The 21,495-nt window shown below is 42.7% G+C and overlaps 2 protein-coding genes across 7 annotated transcripts; one reads left to right on the top strand and one right to left on the bottom strand.

Moving 5' to 3' along the window:
- Positions 1-937: 937 nt before the first annotated feature.
- Positions 938-11,858, top strand: chrna1 (cholinergic receptor, nicotinic, alpha 1 (muscle)). The gene is made up of 11 exons (XM_034609294.1): positions 938-1,072; positions 1,169-1,470; positions 5,881-6,023; positions 7,568-7,612; positions 7,942-8,051; positions 8,136-8,331; positions 8,871-9,108; positions 9,640-9,863; positions 9,945-10,059; positions 10,145-10,269; positions 10,588-11,858. The coding sequence occupies exons 2-11, from the start codon at positions 1,416-1,418 to the stop codon at positions 10,723-10,725; spliced, it is 1,389 nt and encodes a 462-aa protein (XP_034465185.1). The 5' UTR covers positions 938-1,072; positions 1,169-1,415; the 3' UTR covers positions 10,726-11,858.
- A 120-nt stretch (positions 11,859-11,978) lies between these two features.
- On the bottom strand, positions 11,979-20,942 carry lnpk (lunapark, ER junction formation factor). 6 transcript variants are annotated; one of them, XM_034609288.1, is made up of 17 exons: positions 20,817-20,934; positions 19,771-19,841; positions 18,937-18,978; positions 18,761-18,811; positions 18,529-18,665; positions 18,336-18,394; positions 17,925-17,965; positions 17,662-17,745; positions 17,522-17,573; positions 17,250-17,372; positions 16,916-17,008; positions 16,594-16,699; positions 16,257-16,327; positions 15,984-16,154; positions 15,520-15,543; positions 15,091-15,240; positions 12,547-14,284 (listed from the first exon to the last, which is right to left on the bottom strand). In XM_034609288.1, exons 2-17 carry the CDS (start codon positions 19,795-19,797, stop codon positions 14,040-14,042), a joined length of 1,476 nt encoding a protein of 491 aa, XP_034465179.1. In that variant the 5' UTR covers positions 19,798-19,841; positions 20,817-20,934; the 3' UTR covers positions 12,547-14,039. The 6 variants fall into 6 exon arrangements, with proteins under 6 accessions (XP_034465184.1, XP_034465179.1, XP_034465181.1 ...); XM_034609290.1 differs by having other exon boundaries at positions 15,091-15,180; XM_034609292.1 differs by lacking the exon at positions 15,091-15,240.
- Between the last annotated feature and the right edge of the window lie 553 nt (positions 20,943-21,495).

The raw sequence follows: 21,495 nt of genomic DNA, 5'->3' as shown, positions 1-21,495 counted from the left end.
ATTCTACTTTCCAAATAAGGACGAATAGAAAAATAAATGAAATGCTTATTATAAACTGCTGGAAGTAGTCGGGGGCGAGATCAGAGAGAATAGTATTAGAGAGTAGAGTTGTTTCTGCTGAAATACTTGAGCCGTGTTTTCTCCATCTTCGAGGTTTCAGAAACGTCACATCCACTTGGTTTCTCTCTATTAATCCGACAGCAGAATCGACCCACACGCACGATTTGTCCTCGTGTTTGCTCCGGGGGTTTGATGCTCGGAGCTTTAGCTCGGGGCCGAGTTTCATGTGAAGGATCCTCTTCAAAGATTTTCTGTCATCGAACCAAAGTCCAATTTTTCTATTTTCACTGATTTCTAACTCAACTCAGCTTATTCAGCTTGTTGAACATTTTTCACTAGAGAAGATATTATTTGTGGTTTTCGAGTCGGTTGTAGTTGGGAAATCACAGGTTGTGAATATGAGCTGTGAGCATCGCACAGATTTATACATCACTGAGCTTTGTAATCAAAAAAAGACTTGGAAATCTCATTTTCTACAATAAGACATCAACAGATAAAACGTTTTCATGCGGTAAAAAGCAGGAAAACTAAGAATGTGCGTTTGTGAAGCAATTATTATTCAAAGTTAAAATAAACGAGTCGTCTGTGAGCTGAGTAATAATTTAACATATTACTGGTGTGTGCGTGTGTGTGTGTGTGTGTGTCAGTGTGTGTGTGTGTGGACATGTTTGCCATTCCATCAGTGACAGGTCTCAGCTGTCCTCCTCTCTGTCCCTGTCCGTCTGTCCATCTGTTTTGTCTCCCCTCCTCTCTCTCTCTTTATGTCCCTCACTGCCTTCAGTTCATGTCTCACTGATACAAGACTCTTTACTGGACCCCCCCCCCCAAAAAAAATGAAGCCCCTGCCACCTGTGGAGAAACGATGACAGTAGTTCAGAGGGTTGTGTCTTCATTCTGGTTCCTGCGTGCCGGCAGGTTATCTGAAATTCACACGCAGCGACGGCCTCTTTGATTCAGTGTAAACAAGCGAGGCCGCGTAACGAGGGGTCTGCGTTACAGCGACGTATAAAAGGTATGTGCAGAAGGAGCTAGTGTTGATTTGTGCATATTCAACACACACGCACACACACACTCACACACTCACCCAGCTGTCTCTCGTGCCCTGGAGTGTGATGAGAGGTTCGGATGTTGTTGGGTGGGGGAGGTGGAACGGAGCTGGTCACGAGAAACCAGAGCTCACAGTTCACATACTGGTCGACCCACTGTTCCACCGTCACACAGGTCCTCACTTCAGACTCCAGAGCGACGGCTCCAGTGCACACGTCCGACTCCCAGTGAAGACTGTTAGCTGCTAACTGGTTCACGACACACTGGGTAAACCCATGCTGTAGATTACGAAAAGGTCTGGTGGAGATATGAATCTTTCCAGGATCCAGATTCTGCTGGCGGGGATTCTCAGTGCATTCGCCGGTAAGTTTAAATTTTGAATGATAATGATAATAACCGTGTAAATCTCAGAAAATGCTTTTGTTCAGCTGTCAGAGATGGACTGAGCTTTGATGGACGAGTGTCTCCATTGTATGAAAAGTATCACACATGTTAATTTCATGTTCTCTGTGGATGAAGCACTGATCTCTCAGGACAAGTGTGTCATGCTACTGGACACAGTTTCCTGACATGACACCGGAGAACCCCCCCCCCCTCAAAAAAAGGCTCAAATACTCACATAAAACTCATATTTCTCATCTTGGATGATTCTTTATTGTGAGCAGCATCCTCTCTGTTACTTTATACAAGAGACATAAACCTAAATCTTGAAGTTTAACTGTCCAGCTTGTTGCTTTCTGTGCAAAACACTTTGAGGAATCACTGTCGGCATTTGTCCTTGAAGAAGCAGCGCGGCATTGTTCACATTCCTCGCTGCATTTATATTTAAGGCATTTATTGTAGCTGGTGTCCCCCCCCCCTCCACCCCCCAGCAGTGATTTATAACCAGTGAGCAGGTATGGATTAGAGTCTTTTGTCCAAGGACACGTGGACGGGACACATGCTTGTTGGTGCACACACCGCCTCTTGGGGGAATTAAACCTGTGACCTTTTAAGTGCTGTGCGCTCTGACAGCGGAGTCGACCCGGCTTCCCCTCAACGTGGAGCACTTTGCAGAAGTGTGAGGACTCCAAAAGTCACCGAGTAACTTGAGAGGGAAGAAGAAGAAGAAGAAGAAGAAGAAGAAGAAGAAGAAGAAGAAGAAGAAGAAGAAGAAGAAGAAGAAGAAGAAGAAGAAGAAGTCCATCAATGTGTGTTGAGCTGAGATCAACTTTTCCACCAGGGAAGTTCCAGTCTGATCTCGAACCATTTCTTTGTTTCCACAGCCAAAGACAATCTGGTTTAACTCTGTTATTAAGATGAAAGAACTTCTTACATCTGGTAAATCGTGACAAAGTAGAACAATAAGACCGACCAAAACACTGTGGACACCATTTTTTAAAAGAGCCAAGCAGCAGTGGAGGTGCAGAACAAAGCCTGCGTTCGAGCACCAAGTCCCAAGAACAAGGTGGCGCTAGTGTTGCTGGGTAATCAGAGACGTATTTGTTGTGGAGACGGAGACTCGTCCTTAAAAAGGTTCCAGCCCGAGCAGCAGGTTCACCTTGGTCCAACAGATGAAAGGTTCATATATTACCCATTCTTAATGTTTTAAACGTTTCCAGGCTCCGACCTCATCCACATACACAACACCTTCACTAAAAGCTCAGACAGGAAGGAGGACGCTGATTCTAACATGTCCGGTTCATCCATTAAGGAGTGAAAAAGCAAATAAAGACGTGACTTTAATTGCTGGAAACATCACCTTAACACCAAATTTCATGATCAACTCAGACCTGTCAGGAAGCATTAGTGTTATGGCTGCATCCCAAATACAACATGTGGGATTTCAGATTGACTGTAGGAGAAATTAGGGAGCAGGAAATTTCCCCCGAGTCAAGAAAAAGGCCCAATTACGGCTCAGTATGTAGATTTAAAATCGACTCGCCCTGATGTGTAGAATCATTCATCCAGAGATAAAAGCAGAGTCGAGAGAATTGATCAGACTTTAATAAAAAAAAACGTAATGTAAATAAAAACTATATATATTATATTATATTCCCTGTGTTTATCTCTTATTTACGTCGATAGTCAAACATTCAGCGTCTGCACCCGAGAGATTACCGGTCGATTCGTTTTATTCAGAGATGGCACATGAAGCGGTGGAGACAAATTGATGCGATGGTCAGATAGAGGTGGCGTGTCGGGGGGGGGATTGATGCATCCTGTACGAGCCACCAGTCGCACGTTATCGCTGCAAATGTGCAATAAAAACGCTGCTTGATAAATCATCCTCTGGGTTTTATTCACAAGTTGAAAAATGTTGAAACGGATCATTCCAGCTTCACAACAGAAGATTGTCTCGTCTCAGGTTGAATAAATCAACAAGCTTTGATTTTAGAGGTAAAGAATATTGTTGATATAGTTAATAATAGTTTGGCATCTTCCTATAGAATGAGCATCGCTTCTTAGTTTGAAAGTTGCTCACGTGGTTTGGTCAGTTTCTCTGGTCATTAGTGCAAAAACTTCATTTATCTAATGTCTTGAGAGAAAAGATAAAAGAGGTCGCGGTCGAAAATTAATAAACTTTAGCAGCTGATGTATGAAATGTCCTAAACAACAGATTCCCTTTCTTCAGCAGTATTTTTTCAGCCATCGGTCACGTTCAGACATAAACTGTGTTTCCACTCTTCCATTATGGAATCAAGTTAAACTCAAACTTATCTCCACATCCACACTTTACATTAGTTTTCAGCTACAAGACAGAAACTGGAAAGAGCCTCGAAGCTGCATCACTTCAGTATCGTGTGATTGACAGCTCCAAGTGGCTCCTCTGTCCCGCCTCCCTTCTATTTTTGTACGTGGCCACATCAAAGCATGCTCGCAGGACAACAGACAGGGAGACAGACAACAGACAGGGAGACAGACAGACGACCATGTCAGACGACCAGGGACGTGAACACTGCAACACTCTGATCTTTGAGCTCCCGAACCTAAAAACAAATTGTCAGAGTGTGTGTGTGTGTGTGTGTGTGTGTGTGTGTGTGAGTGTGTGTGTGTGTGTGTGAGTGTGAGTGTGTGTGTCCGTCCTCTCTGCTCCTGCTGCCTAAATGAAACAGGATCCTGGCTCGTCCGCTCAGTTCAGGCTGAGGACGGATCAGAAGCAGATTCCAGAAATAACAGGCAGAGGATGTAACTGGAGTCAGGATGTGGCTGGTAGCACTATGCTAATCTGCAATGTCACATTATAACAAAATAACATGACACGCGTGATTACATAAACAAAGGCAACGCGATATTGCACTCATGATACACAGCGTATAGGATAACGGTAATGGAGACAACACGCGGGCGAGAAGATGACACATCAGAGTCTGTGAGTTGTGTCATGAGAGGTTGTTTTTAACCACTGATTCAAGTAGCAGCAGAAAATACAAGATCATATTTACGTTTGTCAATATTTTTAAACGAAGTTGCCATCAGAAACTCTCGATATCGATAAATCACGATCAATCATTTTCATTTCTTGAAAGTTTAAAGTGAATATTGCAGTTTTAAACTCTTCTTTATGAGCAATACATGGATATATGTTGAACTTTTGTTATATTGATGAAAATAATATTGCGAGAGTTATGTTGCTGGTCACTTATGACCAATAACTTTGAGGGATCTATGCTGAGAGTGTTTGTGTCAAACTAAATGTATCTGGCAACACATCATCGGCAAAAACTTTGAAATCCTTCAACCAGAACAGTAAAAGAAAAAAAAATCTAAATCTTATTTGGATTCAAATCTTGGAAAGGTTTGCGAAGTTAAAGCAGTTGATGGTTTCCAGCACAGATTTTAGTTTTGACTAGAATTAGCAGAAAGTTAAGTCTGTAAATCTGACAGAAATGAATCAACAAGTAGAAAGTGTTGCGATCTACAGGTGAATCCAAAGGAAGCGTTAAAGATGAACGTCTCCTAACAGCCACGAGCAGGTTGACCGTTAGAAAGTCATCGGTTACTTTCTGTTTCCTTGAGTCGATCCCAGATTCTCCATCTTGTTCATCGGACACCAACAAATGAAGCTGGTCTATAAGTTTATTTATATTTTTTAACAACTGTTGACAGTAAGCAGGTTTTCCTTGAGGAGGTGTTAAGTGCAGGTTAACTCTTCCGAACGCCGACTGATCCCGACTTAATGTGGAGCTGATTGGCCGGGCCTGGGTTTCCCACACAGCCTCTTAGCGCTCGGCTTAGGTTCGCTCCGAGGTCTTAGGGCAGAAACACACTTGCTCGGGGCGACTCGAGGGACGTTCAGGGCCGAGGCTTTTCACCAGTTTGGAATGTCGCTCACTCAAACTGCTGTCGCCGTTGATCTGTCTGCATCTGCCTCCCTCTCTCCCTCCCTCTCTCTCTCTCTCTCTCGCTCATCGGATACTTCCCCGTCTTCCTCCCTCGCTACAGCTCCCTTAGTCACTGTGAAGGGGTTTTAGGTTGCCAGTTCTAAGCCAGGGAAATGTTCCGCGAGTGAATCACAGTTAAAAGCAAGCTGTTGGCTTCAGCTGTGGTTTCAATTCCGGTAAAGCACATTTGTGGGGACAGTGGCACCGGCAGCGTTATGACAATATGTCGTTCTCACTGTGCACCTCACTGAGACCAAAATAAGATTGGAAAATAATGTGTGTGCAGTATAACTACGCACTGCTACTACTTCCAAATATGACCGGAAGATTTCAGCTTCATCCAAACATCCAGTAAAGACTCCTACAGAATAAAAGTCTGAACACCTGACTGGTATTTTCTGTCTCCCAGGTCCGGTCCTCTGCTCCGAGGACGAGACGACTCTGGTGAAGAACCTGTTCACCGGCTACAACAAGGTGGTTCGTCCCGTGAACCACTTCAGTGAAGTCGTGGTCGTCACCGTGGGGCTGCAGCTCATTCAGCTCATCAGCGTGGTAAGTGAGGGACTGTGGCAAAAGCAGAAATTTTAAAAAAGGAAATCAATTACCTAATTACAGCAGCGTGACATTGTGCTCCCTGTATTTTCTCTCGAGGCTTCGAGGCTTCGTTTTGTTTGTGAAGAAACTAAATAGAAATAAAGTTAGTTTTTTTACATAAAGGCAGAAATCAATAATGATCTATTCTGTGGCAGCTCTTTTCTTAACCCTGCAGTTCTTTAAAGAGACTTTACTTCTTGACACAAAGAAATCGCAGTGTGTTTTTTCTTGGAACCACTTTTCCCTTCACTTGAAACTCTTACTGTTGCAGGAATAGATTTAAAACAGTGTAACTTCTGTCATTTTAGTGCAGCTTAGTACGTTACTGCATTACTACTGACAGCTGGTACGTTTACTGCACCATTTTAAAACTACAGCATCAAAAGATATGATTAAAACTCATTATTTACTCAATTTTAAACGTTCTCATTATATTACAAGTCCAAAAGGCAAGATGTAAAGAAACTCATCGGGTACGAACACTTCATAACTGTGGCAAGAATCAACCTTTTTTAGGATTAAAAAAACATAATCATGAAACAAAGGAATGATCCTGAAGTGTAGCCAAGCTCACAGGAAGTCTGAAAGGAAATATCAACATATTAAATCTAAAAGTTCCACCGATAAGAGAAGAGGAACCGATGGATCACAAAACAACGAAAGCCATGATACTTGACGGACACACGGAGAGAGAACGACATTCATGTACCGACCAAGTCATGGACAGAAGGATCCAGCACTTTTTCCTAATCTGCAATAAATCAGGACAATATTAATCCTGCAAATGTGTCGTGTTGTTTACTGGAACGATGTCAGGACCAAAGCAGCTTCTCACAGGATGAAGGTTCAGCGATGGCACAGCGGCCACAACACACAAGCTGCACGCTCCCCTTGTGTAGATCTCCTTCTGCGCTTTCAGCTAAAGACGACGTCCAGAGCTGAAATCCACTGACTCACATGCAAACACCGTGTGATGGCAACCAAACGATGCCAGAGAGTAAATATGTGCACTATCAAGGGTTCTTCTCACATGAATCCAACCACACTTTGATGATGAGAACACGATGCAACAGGATGAAGGACATACAGGTTCAGTTCTGGCACGGCGGCCACAAAACAGCAGCACAACACAAGCTGAGTGCAAACAACAAATAGTAGCTCTGACCTTGTGTAGATCTCCTTCTGATCTTTGAGCTTCAGTCAGTGAAGATGACGTCCAGAGCTGAAATTCACTATTTTAATAGTGGCTGGCTGCAATATAGGTCACACACCCTGGCCTCCTCCATGTTAGCAGACGGGACATGGGCCGAACTAATAAGTCAAATTCTCCCAAACATGGTCATTTGAGGTTGTTTAGATAAACAATTCAGAATCCAAGATATTTGAGCATCACGTCGTCCATCTTTGTTTACATGTACGGTGTTGACCTATAGAACAAAAACTGCTCCGAGCATTAAAGTTCAAGTTGTCTCTGTCTCATCTTGTCTTCCTGCATCTCTCAGGACGAAGTGAACCAGATTGTGACCAGTAACGTTCGTCTCAAACAGGTAAATGTGACCGTGGGTTATTTCAAATACGTAAAAGCAGCAGAACCACAATAATAAAATAATCCTTCACTGGTAAAAGTACAGAGTTCATGTCATTCAAGCATCACACGTAATTTAAGTACTTGTGCAAATGTATTTATTTGAAAATGACTGGATAACATGGAGATGCTTTTAACAATTTATCCTGTTGGGTTGTTGAGTCTATATCAATGTTTATTTTATGACCTGACAATATGTTTGACCGATATAAACAGATTTAAAACGTCTTTACATTCAGTCTTTGGTACAGAAATGACTAAATGATCTTAATGTTCTAACCGTCCCCTCAGAAATGGCTGGATGTGAACCTGAAGTGGAATCCTGACGACTACGGAGGCATCAAAAAGATCCGAGTTCCTTCCACCGACATATGGAAACCGGACCTGGTTCTATACAACAAGTAAACACACCCACACCCACGGTCCTTCCTGATGTGAACACCTCTACATCCAGCTTCACTTTAACTTCTTCTCCTTCTCTGCAGCGCCGACGGGGACTTCCACATCATCCATGAAACCAAAGTGCTGCTGGAGCACACGGGGAACATCACGTGGAACCCACCGGCCATCTTCAAGAGCTACTGTGAGATCATCGTCCTCCACTTCCCCTTCGACCTGCAGAACTGCAGCATGAAACTGGGAACCTGGACGTATGATGGGCTGCTGGTCGCCATCAACCCAGTGAGCGACGCTTATTCCGTTGTAGTTATTGTGAAAGAAACTTTACTTTCTCTCTAAAAAAGAATAACAAATAGATCATATTAAGATACAAAATAAGGTATTTGGAGGAAGATTTCATTCATTCAAATTCATTACGTGTAATATAACTTATTATTATTATCCAAACAGAGTCCGATCGATATATCAATAGATTGGATATATTGGTGAATAGATGATATGAGCCATCAGTGTTTATGTTTGCATATATGAAAACTTTACTTTTACAGAATAAAGTATTCGGACAATATGTTTATTTTTCTTAATTCAAATTCTATATATTTGGTTGTAGTTTTTTTCTATTTAATAAAGTTCATGGCTAAACTGTAAAATATCATTATTCAGTTAAATTGTCTTCATGTGGGTTTGACAGGCTTTTCTCTAAAACCAAATATCATTATATACCTTTCTTAATACCCTTTTCTTTTGTTAATAAAAGTACTTAAAGGTATATAATACCCTTCTCTATCAGAGTATTTTCATTATGTCCTCCTGTCTCTCAGGACAGCGATCGGCCGGACCTCAGTAACTTCATGGAGTCGGGCGAGTGGGTGCTGAAGGATTACAGGAGCTGGAAACACTGGGTGTACTACACCTGCTGCCCCGACACACCGTACCTGGACATCACCTACCACTTCCTGATGCTGCGGCTGCCGCTGTACTTCATCGTCAACGTCATCATTCCCTGCATGTTGTTCTCCTTCCTCACCGGACTCGTCTTCTACCTGCCCACCGACTCTGGTAAGTCCGTCCTGGTGGGTTTATAGCAACGCCCTGAATTTACCAGCTGCTACAAGAAGTGTGCTACTGGGTTTTTTCATTTAAACCAATAATAGATTTAAATTTTCCAGTCATTTGCTTGTATGAACTTCCCATCATCAGGTTTTGACTATATATAAAAGTGAAGCCAAAGCATCTTGACTGCCCCCTTGTGGCTGGCCAGGTCATAAACCCCGCCTCCTCCATATTAGTATATGGGACATGGACCAAACTAAAAAGTCAAAGTACACGTTAAATACTTTTTTAAATTCTAGTCGTCCTTATCCACAACACGATCACGACTCTGCCTCCAAATGACGTCATCGGCACAGGGTGGCGGCGTTTGAGACGCGGCAGCCATCTTTATATAGTCTTTGGTATAATAATAGGCCAACACAGTACATTGCAGTAAAGAGCGATATGTGAAATATAGAAAAGTTTATTTATGCACACACGTTGTTTTAGGGTAATAATCCGGGTGAGTGGTCTGAACGTCTGTCTCTGCGCCTCCAGGGGAGAAGATGACTCTGTCCATCTCTGTCCTGCTGTCCCTCACCGTCTTCCTGCTGGTCATCGTGGAGCTGATCCCCTCCACCTCCAGCGCCGTTCCTCTCATCGGGAAATACATGCTCTTCACCATGGTGTTCGTCATCGCCTCCATCATCATCACCGTCATCGTCATCAACACCCACCACCGCTCGCCCAGCACGCACACCATGCCTCCCTGGATCCGCAAGGTTCCTGATCGGTTCTGTACCTCAATGTTGGTTTAATGTGTGATTAAGTTTTTGACTGAAACATGCGTCTGCCTGCGTCAGGTCTTCATCGAAACCATTCCCAACATGATGTTCTTCTCGACCATGAAGCGACCGAGTCAGGAGATCCGACAGAAGAGACTGTTCCCCACTGACATGGACATCTCCGACATCTCAGGTCAGACCAGTTAGAAATCTGAATCACGGTGTTTGAACATCAGATCAGAATCAGGAGAATCATCCGTCCCTGTTCTCCTCTGCAGGTAACCCCACCCCCACAAGTGTCAACTACCAGTCCCCCATCAGTAAGAACCCTGATGTGCGCAGCGCCATCGAAGGAGTGAAGTACATCGCTGAGACCATGAAATCAGACGAGGAATCGAACAATGTAAGATACAGCACATTAAAAACAACAGTTGAGCCAAAGTGCTTTTCGATCATGACAGAAATAAAGATGCCAACAACCTCTTTGGCTCGTGGAACTAACGCATGGTGCAGAGGCAAATTTACAGAACTATATATTGAGATGTTTTCTGCAAAGCAAATTTCAACATTATAAAATCAAATAAAACATCAAAATATCTTACAATGGTACAAAAACAAGGTGAACGGAGGCAGAGCCAGACTCAGACAGACTCATCATCACAAAATGTAACTTCCAGAGTCAAAGTTCCTCGATCCTGACTTTTCCTCTTCCTCCTCGCAGGCGGCCGAGGAGTGGAAGTTCGTTGCCATGGTAATGGACCACATCCTGCTCTGCGTGTTCATGGCCGTGTGCATCATCGGGACGCTCGGCGTCTTTGCCGGGAGACTCATCGAGCTCAACGTGCTGTACGGGGCCTGATCCCATCAGGATAGACATTTGTCACCTGGAGAGATACGAGACAACACAACTCGCTCTGTCTCGCACACACAGACAGACACACACTGAGTTGACTGTTGTGTCTCTCGGCCTGTTGTCACCTTCAATCGGCTGCGTTTGTGTATTTACTGAAACGCAGGAGACAATCTGGACGGGTCCTACTTGAAGCTCGTCTCGCTGACAACCTGGTCTTGTGGTTTTTCTACCTGGTTTTATCGCTGCCGTCACTCTGCTGAGGAAACGAGTGAATTCTAATCATGGTAGAAACAAACCGTAAACAGGACTAATTGACATTAATGACACTGTCTTGGTCTTTGAGTGCAGACGAGATGATTTCCTGTCTGGGGAGTTTTATTGTTTTGTTTCGCCTGCAGACGCTCAAATGACTTTTATATTTACGGGTTGAGGTTGAGATCTGTGGCGTAAACTTCACGTCACACGTTTTGATTCAGAAATAGAAAAACTACTTTGACTGCTCATGGGTCAGTGACCTGGTTTGATTTGTCACTGATGTGTGTGACTTCCCCTCGACTCTCTTCTTCTTTGTCTTTAAGGCTCATTTAGTTTTGAATATATATTTTTTGGATAAATGAATTGATTCTTTAATCACATTGAATCAGTTTGACCTGATCTGAATATTCTTCAGTGAGGATCCTTAAAAAATAGGTTGTAGATGGAAATGATGGTGAACGTAGAACCAGAGTTTGTTTGAGTCGGCAGCGCAGATGATTTACCTTTGACCTTCTCTGCTGCTGACTCATATTTCATTAGTTTAAAATTAGTCCAGATAAAGGTTGAAACGATCATTTGAATAAATCAGGTTCGTTTGGGAGTCGTGAGATGACGAGCGTCGTGTTTTGTGCAGCTTTGACTGAAACAGTTTATGATGCAATGAAAGTGAAGAATTCCATGAGGTGTGACTTGTGCGTCGCTGCTGCAGTGTTGCTACGTGTTCACAGCAGAAGGCAACTTGATTTATTTTGCAGCCGTGAGACAAGTTCAGTTTAATAACACAGTAATGTTCTATTAAGTTTTTTTGCACTGACCATTTGTTGTGTTGTTGTTTTTTTTTTATATTTCTCTTTGTGTAGATGTGAAATAGCTTGAAAAATAAATCTCGTTCAGTTGACACCTTTCACTGTTTCTTGTTGTTTTATCCACAGTTCGGACTCATTCCTGATCAATAGACTCGTGGACGACATTTACAAATCATAAAAAACACAACTATTGACTTCTTTGGTTGCTTAGAAAACTTTATTAGACGTGTCATGCGTATACTTGACAAGCAGCATTGGCAGAGAAGTACCAGTTAAACACAAATCAGTAACGTGGGACAGGCGTCGTGATGCAACGGCTTTGCAACGTCAGGAAACATCAGCTGCTTCGTGCAGGGAAATAATGAGGAGAAAACTAAATGTCAAGCTGTGGGGACGGATGAGCTTCAATCCACTGTCTCTCCTCTAGATTTTCCCTTAACACAACAGCCTGACGATCATTTTGATGTTACACAAACTAAGAACGGGGAGAGTGACGTCTCTGTTGTCGGTGTCGTGCAGGGACACTTGGGACGAGCTTTAACAACGTACATCACCATCTACAGCCGGGGTTAGCAGCTAGCTATGAGAAAAGGCTAACTCTTTGTCGGAGGGGTCGAAGAAGAGGAAAAGAGAACGTGACCAAATAAGAAACCAGAGAATGAAAAGAAGGAAAATGTGAGTCACCTCAATAGTCTTCAATCTGTGTGGGAACCCGACAGCAATTTGTCTTTTGTGTTGCGTTAATAACAAGAATAAACTGTTGTCTCTAGTTCTCGACGCATCTTACTTCAATGTTGACATTGGACAGATTACGCTGTGAAATAATGAATATACGAGCAGCAACCAAGGCACCAGCAGTCGGATGGCACATTCAAAACACTTAAAATAATGAACGCACAAAGAATAAATATTTCAACACACACACTTGTCTTCAGCACTCTGAGGCGACACAACCCAAACCAGGCCGATACCAAAATACTTGTGTTAGATAAACGTGACATGTTTCAAACAGCAAAACCGGAACTAAATACGGCCGAATAAATACAAAGAGAACTTCAGTGCAAATTATGTCAAATTAATATATACGACAACTGTGCATTTGGCAAAAATTATAATGAGACGGAGATAAACTCGCAGTTGTGGTGACAATTTGATGTGTTTTCGACTGCTTAACTTTTAAAAACCCAAATAAAATCCTCGAGGTAAAAACTCAGCTCAGGCCCCATCGCAAAGAAAATCAACAATCAAAAAACAATCAATGAGAAAAAACTAAAACTTGAATTGTTCATTTTCCAAACCTGAATAGTCGACATATTTCTCTCCTGGACGATGAAACGAGCGATCAGAAGACAAACCTAACGTACGAGTGTCTCCACCCGAGATACATGTCCTCTCTCATGCCACCAAGGGCTGATCTGAGTTCAGTTATCGTTTAGAGCACAGTAAAAACATTTGCCGTGGGTCTTCAATAAAATCCAGCAATAAAATGTAAACAACCAGACTCTGGTTTATCTGGTTCGTTTCAGCCGTTCACTTGTGATGTAAGTGTTGTTCTAGATCCTGGTCTCTTCCAGGATCTGAGTGCAAATAGGGTTTCAATGCACCCACGGGGGAGTTTTTGTTCGTATCGCCGTTTACTTCCTGTCTGAGACAAGCTGCTCAAACGTCATGAAAAACACACGCAAAAATAAATCATGATCAAATGTTCACATGCATCAAAGTCTTCCTCAGTGTTTCAGCATTAGGATAAAAGCTCGAGAGATTAAAACTATGAGTGGAAACAAACACTTAGTGGTGTAAACACAAACAGTGACGTTCTGATTCCATAAAGGTTTGTCTTCAAATGCACCAACAAAACCATCAAAACAACACATGTGACCCGTGTGAAAATAAACAATTATACTTTGTAAAATATGCAGAAACCAAACCAGTGGAGACCAAAAATGAAAGGACCAAAATAAGTGTCAGGACTTTAGATTTGAGCATCTGAAGACAGACCGTTTGTGAACCAGCAGTTTGATCTAAAATCTTAACACATCTTAAAGCAGCAAACTACTTAAAAGCTCAATAAAAACCTGTGTGAATGTTAAAATGTTAAAACTAATTCAGTTCATCACCTCGTAACCAAATATTGAGCAAAACTAGAAACCAGCTTCAGCTTCTTTATCAAGAAACAGCCTTAAGAGAAAAACTACAATCATCAACCTCCGTCTAACCAGGGGATCACACACCCCTGGTTCTCGTCTGGACTCGCTGCAGCTATGATGGCTGAGGTTCTGCCTCACAGGGGGCGCTGTGACACGGGTTCGATTCCCCCTCTACCGCCTCTACCACCTCTACCGCCTCCACCGCCTCCGCCTCCACCTCCACCTCCCCTTCCTCCTCATGAACAGCTTCCTCCTCCTGATACAGCTCCTCCTGTGATTGGCTCTCACACAGTACTTCTTCTTTAGTGGATGCTTCTTCTTTAGTGGATGCTTCATCTTCTCCCATCTCCTTCTCATCTGAGGAGAAGACATGTAGATAAGACATTTATAGGGACTAGAAAAGAGAGAGAACAAGGAAGACAGAGGAAGAAAGAGGGAGCATCTGAAATAATTGTAATTTGATTGGTTGTTGGGAGTGAAAATCAGCAAGAAATCAAAGATAATGAGCAGCAGTCCCTGAGTTAAGGTTAAAGTCAGTTAAAGAAGATGTTGACTAAACAACAGTGTTGGGGTGAGTAGAGAAAACAAAGAGGCTTTAATAACATCCCATAAACTGTCCCAACACAGATTCATGCGGTTGATTTGATCATTTTCAACATAAACACACTAAAATATCAAGGTTCACAATCTGTTAGTGCACGTAAGGATTAATTCATTAAATTATTCCATTACACAGGAGGGGGGGGGGGGGGGGGGGGGGGGGGTTCAATTTGTTGATTATATTTCTAGAACTTGACTTGTTGATTTCTATGATCCATCAGGTTGACTCTGACAATATGAGATTAGTCACCAGAGGCAGACAACTTCCACAAAAGCTTCTGGATGTTAAAGAATTTGCAGGAGGAATCTTAATTTGCACATTGTACAAATCTATTAAAGAGTCATTGTATAAAATGGATTGACTCTATTTGACCCAAGTCTGGTGCAGACACAGAATACCTGCTGGGTGTCGAACTTGCTACCGGCCGTCGCTCTACAATGTTATGGATTCTACAGCAAAGAGAATTGAGGAGTAATCAAACATGTCAAATCAGTTCAAATCAGTTCAAATTAAGCCGGATCAGAACATTGCACAGAGGAGGGAGGGGGGGGGGCTGGGGAACCTGGACTCTGCAGAGGTCGGCTCTGAGGGTTCTTTGGACTCGGCTGGATCTGGAAACTGTGGACCAGATTCCACGGAGCCGGAGCTTTGGCTAGAGGCAAGATCACAGCGTTAAACCCACCGCTCCCTGTAACGCTGCCCTGGAAATGAGCTGTGGAAGTAGAACGTGATGACTGAGCAGCTGCGAGCTGCTGAAGGAGCGAATGAAAAACACGCCCAGTCTCCTGGGGCTGCTTCTACTTCACACTAAGCTGAACCTGTGATGACATTATAGACATAAGTTGTCTCCACACAGCAAGAACAGGATTCAACTTTTCACCTGATTTCATTGGGTAGTAAACCTAAATCTAGTTGTAGTTCTGAATGTAAATCTAAAAACACGGTCTTGAAGTTGAAAAGAAGGAGATATGAGAAGCTGATGGTGTCTCACCTCTGCTGGCTCTTTTCTCAACGACTACAAAGGGATCAAATAAAAGTTGGCATCATTAAAGTTGGAAAAAGAATCAAACACAAACAAATGAGATGGTTAACTGCAGCACTGCACTAAAGAAGCATTCAACACTGAGGTTAGGACATAGAGTGAGTAAAACAGAAGCTCTTCACGACAGCACAAGTCTCTCAGGTGTTAAGCTCAAATATTCAGGTCTCAAGTTTCAGCCAACTTCCTGAATTCTGTTCTTGTCTTAGACTCAGAGCTAATTTAGTTTTCGTCAGATGTTTATTTTAGTCGACTGTTGTTTTCTGCGTCAGATCAAACATATCTGTTATTCCTTAAAGTTAAAAAAACCTGATGAGACCCAGTTTGGTGAATTCTTGCTCACTGCTTGTGTGCGTTTCTATCTGTGTGTGTGTGTGTGTGTGTGCGTTTCTATCTGTGTGTGTGTTTCTCTGTACCTCCAGAGGGCGGCGCACTCTCCTCTGTGTCCGTCCCAGAACGTGGTGACGGTGCAGGGGAGCGTGACTCTGCTCGCAGCTTCCTCTCGTAGCTGAACTCTGGAAGCCGCGGAGCCTGAGGACGCGTCTTCCTGGCCGGATTCAGGAAGTAGCAGTACACACAGCGGAATGCTGGAGGGACAGAAAGCAACAGAATTAAAAACAATAACCAAGAAACTGAAAACAACAATATTTCCAGTTTGCTTTGCAATGACTTCTGACTGAAGTTCTTACCCAGGTATTCAAACTCCTCTTTCAGAGCCATGCCATTATGAGAGAAACACTGCTGGCAGATCAATGCGTATCTACGGGAAAGAAGGAGGAACGGAGGGAGAGACACTATTTATTTAAGGGTTATGAGACCTTACACAAAGGTCTTTACATCAAGTAGAATTACAAACAGTGAAGTTGAAGGAAATACAGTCACAATATCTCCTTCTGTTCCTGGGTCACGGGATCGAATAACAGCGAGGAATGTGTTTGTGCAGAACATTATGACGTCACAGTGAATTTGAACTGTGACTTTTTGGACGGCATCATTTTATCCAGAGGCGTGAAAAGGGGTCTTCACCTGTTCTGCGGTCCGTCCCCCACCAGGTACTCGATGACTCGATCCACAGCTCCTCTGTCTCTGGGTAGAACCGGTCTTGCTAATGGAGGACCTGGAGGGTGCATGCCTGAAGAAACCACACACAGGAATCAATATATTAGATTATAGTGAGTGGTTCAGATAAGATTGCATTTTACATTTGATTGATTTCACAATCCTGAGCTCTGCTTGCCTCAATATATTACAATTTCACTGGTGGTGCCTAAATCTGAAACATGGGAAATATCTACACACACATACAAGGATTAATGCTGAGATTCACTCTGTAGCTTTGTAAACCTACCTACACCCGGTATAGGAGAGCAGGGGGTCCTTGGTAGCGCCCCATGCAGGACTGAGGCAGACAAAGCAGATCTCTCTGGTGGTCCTCCTGGAGCTGACAGAAAGGACAGCTTCTGTCAGGGGAGCAACACGGGACAGACATACGGACTAATGTCTAAAAGGATTAAGTCAAAGGAAACCAGATTTCCATGACAGCTGCCTTTGACTCTGTTAAATGTCTCCATTTTCACTCCTGTGGCTAAGCAGCATCTTACTTGTTATATTCTTTCGAGAAACATGAACCTCTCAAGTTCATCTGTGATGATCCAGCACAATACCTCTGCGTCTTTCCTTACCCACAGGTGTGCCCCCGGGTCCCAATGGGGGCCGTGCTCCAGGTGGGGGCGTCATCGCCATGAGACCTGGGGTACCCATTGGCATTGGCATGGGTCTCATTGCCACGCCTCTTTGTCGAATCTCTGCATAGAGGAGAGAAACTCATTTGACCTGCGATGCATTCTTGTGACTCTGGCCTCGCTCTCGGTGCAGCTCTGGCCTGTCCAATAGCACTGAGCAGACTTCAACTGTGATGCTTTATCTTTCTGCTCTGTATTGACGTGTGTCATACCTTGTCCTGGCCTGGGAGTCATTTGCGGATGCACTGGGGTCGACTCCAGCTCCTGCAACACAACACAACACAACAACAAACAAACGTCAGATAAAACAAAGACAGAGCCACAGAAACACACAGAGAGAAACAGCACTCACAGCCTTCCTCTTAGCTTCTGGATCAAAGCGCTCCAGGATGACTTTGGCATTTTTATACGTCTCCGTTTCCATCACGTCCTCGAGCTGGAAACACAAGCCACAGAATCTTTATTTACAACCTGCAGGCTGAATTGAGGTACCTTTATTAAAACACACAGGAGAAGAGAGGCAGTCGGCTGCAAAACGCAGCGACTCTGAACATTGAACTACGTTGAAAACAGTAAGTAAAATGAAATGTGAACTATGAAGGATTCAACACTCACAATCTTTTTCTTGGAAACCTTCAAGTCTTCTAGTTTATCATCTAAAAACAGAAGCATGAAATTAATCAGTTCACTTCATCCTAAATCAATCACTGACATATTGTGACAAACATATTTGGACATAGTGTACTGATCAGGTTATACTATTATATTATCGTACAGCTACATTTGTGGTGTAAGTTTTTTCAGTTTAAAATGTAATTCAATTATTATTTTCTGCTGTTTACAACATTAAAGTCATCTCAGCTGTCTGCATTTATAGAGAATGGGATAAAATCAATGCAGTTTGCAGAGGTAGAAAAGATTCTTTAAGTATGTAGTCAAAATGCCATCGATAATTTCTACAATCAAATAAATAAAATTACAATTATCTGTTAACTAGATGGAGCGAATGACGGAGAGACAACTTACTGTTTCTCTCAGTGCGTTTGCAAAAGAGGAAAATCAATAACTTCCTGATGAGCCACACTCTGGTGAGAGGAAAGAAAGAAGAGAGGCCAAGTGCATTCAAGGAAAATGTTGGACAATATTTCCGGATGACACTTTTTAGGTGCTGTTTACCAGGAAATAACAAAAGTGCATTAAAAACCATGTGGGCACTCACAGCACAGGGTAAATGAAGAAGGGCAGGGCCATGGCCAGTCTCTGCAACCATTGTTCAGGCAGGTAGAGGAGGTATACAACCAGAGAGATACACAGGTAGAAGACTGACGAGTAGAAAAGCAGCCGGCCGACCCACAGCTGCAGACACAAACACACAGACACACAGCGGTGAGGCAAAAGAAACAATGATTTAAGAACATCACTGCATGTTGTTGATGTTTTGGCAACTTTACCTTTTGCAGCCGTTGGTTTTTGGCTCTAAACTCCTCCAGGTCTTTTATCTCCTACAGGAGGATACAAGAAGGTTGAAGGTCCGTTATGAAAAAGCTTATTGGGAAACTGGACTTGTGGGCACAACGTTTCTGTGACTTATGTGTACATCACTTCTGATATAATGTTGAATCAGTACCTTGTCTATGCTCTCAAGCTGCTCCACTGTGGTTGGCTTTGCCTAAATGAAGGATAAAGATCAGAGAATCATCATTAGGTTCATCAGAAGAAGTAACACTGGGTCTCTAAAGCTTTCAGACAAATTTCCGACATGAACTCAGGCAAATGTACAGAAAATTGGGTTTGATGGTTTGACTTTAACATGTGAAGAATGCATCAGGAGATTGTCCAGGTCAAAAGCGTTCATAACAACAGGAAATATCTGGAGCGCCTTGATGACTCTGACATTTACATTCTCACATTCAGTCCCTCTGGATAATGTCCCTCTCGTGACACAGATTCAGAGCTGGCAGATCTGTCTGTAAACAGTGCTCCTGTAAACACATGCCTAACTGGTGACTTATCAAGGGTTTAGTTCACTGAAATACCTCAGCAACGTGTGTCACATTTCTCTACATCCGTACATGTGTGTATCTCTGTTTATACCCTAATCTCTCTCTTGGATACAAGGTTTACACTTTACACTTTCTGTTGCTCTCTTGCCGTCTCTCTCTCTCTCTCTCTGTCAGGAGCCTTCTCTTTACCTTTGACTTCTCCAGTATGTCTAAAGATAGCTGATGAATTTCCTCCAGCTCGGTCACAGGGTTCAGTGAGTTGCTGGCTCACCCTCCAAAGTAGCCTCGAAATACATTAATCAGTTAATGTGAACCAATTAAAAACTCTGCTTTGAAAAGTTCAGAAATAGGTTTGAGACCGTGGAGGAAAATAATCCGGTTGTCGTTACAGGTTACAAAAAAACATTTAAGATTTTATGACACATGTATTAGTTTCATCATTTCTCTAATCCACTCACATTCCACCGGGATATCAGAGCCCCCATGTCTGTAAATCACAGCACGTCGCTGCTCTGCTTCCTCTGGTTCACTGTAGAACAACAAAACCAAAGCACATAATACTTATGGTTACACAACATGGGCTGTAACATGTACACAAGACTTATATAATCACAGGATTGAAAAAGCGGCCTATAGAATAACTGGAGCGGCCTATAGAACTTACTCGACTCAACTAAAACACACATGCTGTGAGGCAAGTCTTCTCCTAGTAACTGACATAGGGGACACAGTTCATACAGATAAAGGACACTAGATAAAGGACGCTGGATAAAGGACAAACCCTAGTCACTAGATGTGAGGACATCCAGGGCTGGTTCACCTTTTGACTAGATATGACCTGTCAGAAGTCGACTAAGTCACTTTAACACTGTCACGAAGGAAGTTATTGAACTTTCAATTTGCACGTGTGTTCTTCCTTAGCAGTGCGTCGATCTCTCTCGGTCACGGCACTCCTGGTTTATTTAAAAGGCCACGTATGATAGTTGTGATGTCACTGCTGTTAATCCAGCAGTGACATGGAGTATTAGAAAGAAACAGGAAGCAGGAAGAGAGAGAGAGAGACAGCAGCAGCATCAACATAGCATGGGGTCGTTTCCAGCTCCCACTACGTGCTGGCACAAAGGTCAAATGAGATATCCACAGCGTTGCTTTACATTAGGTTCGTGTGGAAACTTGTTTCTGGACGTAAATGCTCCCAACGGTTTTGTGTTAGCAGCTAACAGGGCTAGCGGCTAAAGTTAGCATCATAACACAAAGCCTGTATCGACCCCGCTGAGAGCAACAGAGAAGTGACGTTAGAACAACTCTCTGTGAGAAAATCAGCTTTACACATTAAAACAGGTTTGTTGTGATTTTTTAAACGAGTTAATCAAGTGCTAAACCAGCTAGCTAACAACAGGGCAGCTAGAAGCGACACACACACACACACTGACGTTGCTGCGGTTTCTCTGTTTCTCTTCGCTCAGCCTGTTGTAATTAGCACGTAAGCTAATTAAACACTTACATTCTGCGGTGTTGTGCGTGTTTCCGTTATTTCCGGTCACTGAAACAAGCGAACATCAGATGCTCTGACATCTCAGCTGCCAGGAGACCAGTGCGGCGCGGACTGAGGACGTCACCCGTCGATGGCGTCATCCGAGAGCGGCGGTGGACTTTTATTTCCCAGAGTCCTTCGCGTTGTAGTTTCTTTTTCTAAGTAGTCCCTTTCTGATTTGATAACATCTTCACAGTCTTGCGGTTTTTCTTAGATTTTATCTCGTTGTGACTTTATCAAATAGATTATTGGTATAAAAGGAAATATTATTTTTTGGTTGGTAACTATAGTTACTGTAGTAATTAGTATTTTATTGTGGTTTTATGGGCTTTTGATTTGGTAGATTCACGTTGCTATCTGGCAAATAATCCTAATATGTAAAAGTACAAACGCAAACAATTAGAATAATCAATAAATATGACGATTAATAAATTTGAACCATCAAATGATAAGTATTTATTATTTGATGGTACAAATTCATTGAATTGTCGTGGTCATTGATTATTCTTATTGTTTGTGTTCTAATTGTATATCTTTTTTCAAAAATATATATTTTAATTAGCCTTTTATTGTGGATTTATTAAATTCATGCTCCAATCTAGCAAATAATCATAATATGTTATAGTACAAACACAAACAAATTAATTTG

The sequence above is a fragment of the Hippoglossus hippoglossus genome, chromosome 15, assembly GCF_009819705.1.
Source record: "Hippoglossus hippoglossus isolate fHipHip1 chromosome 15, fHipHip1.pri, whole genome shotgun sequence".
NCBI lineage: Eukaryota > Metazoa > Chordata > Actinopteri > Pleuronectiformes > Pleuronectidae > Hippoglossus > Hippoglossus hippoglossus.
The sequence above is the reverse complement of the archived record's forward strand: the minus strand, read 5'-3'. Positions and strand labels throughout refer to the sequence as shown.

Excerpts from the sequence above, each read along its gene's own strand:
- chrna1 (XM_034609294.1), top strand. The coding sequence starts at position 1,416 with ATGAATCTTTCCAGGATCCAGATTCTGCTGGCGGGGATTCTCAGTGCA. Across the intron at positions 9,864-9,944 it reads TGCCTCCCTGGATCCGCAAG|GTCTTCATCGAAACCATTCC; the intron begins GTTCCTGATCGG and ends TGCCTGCGTCAG. Across the intron at positions 10,270-10,587 it reads CAGACGAGGAATCGAACAAT|GCGGCCGAGGAGTGGAAGTT; the intron begins GTAAGATACAGC and ends TCCTCCTCGCAG.
- lnpk (XM_034609288.1), bottom strand. The coding sequence starts at position 19,797 with ATGGGGGCTCTGATATCCCGGTGGAAT. Across the intron at positions 15,544-15,983 it reads GAGTGCGCCGCCCTCTGGAG|TCGTTGAGAAAAGAGCCAGC; the intron begins GTACAGAGAAAC and ends ATCCCTTTGTAG. Across the intron at positions 15,241-15,519 it reads TGAGAAAAGAGCCAGCAGAG|CTCATTTCCAGGGCAGCGTT; the intron begins GTGAGACACCAT and ends CTACTTCCACAG.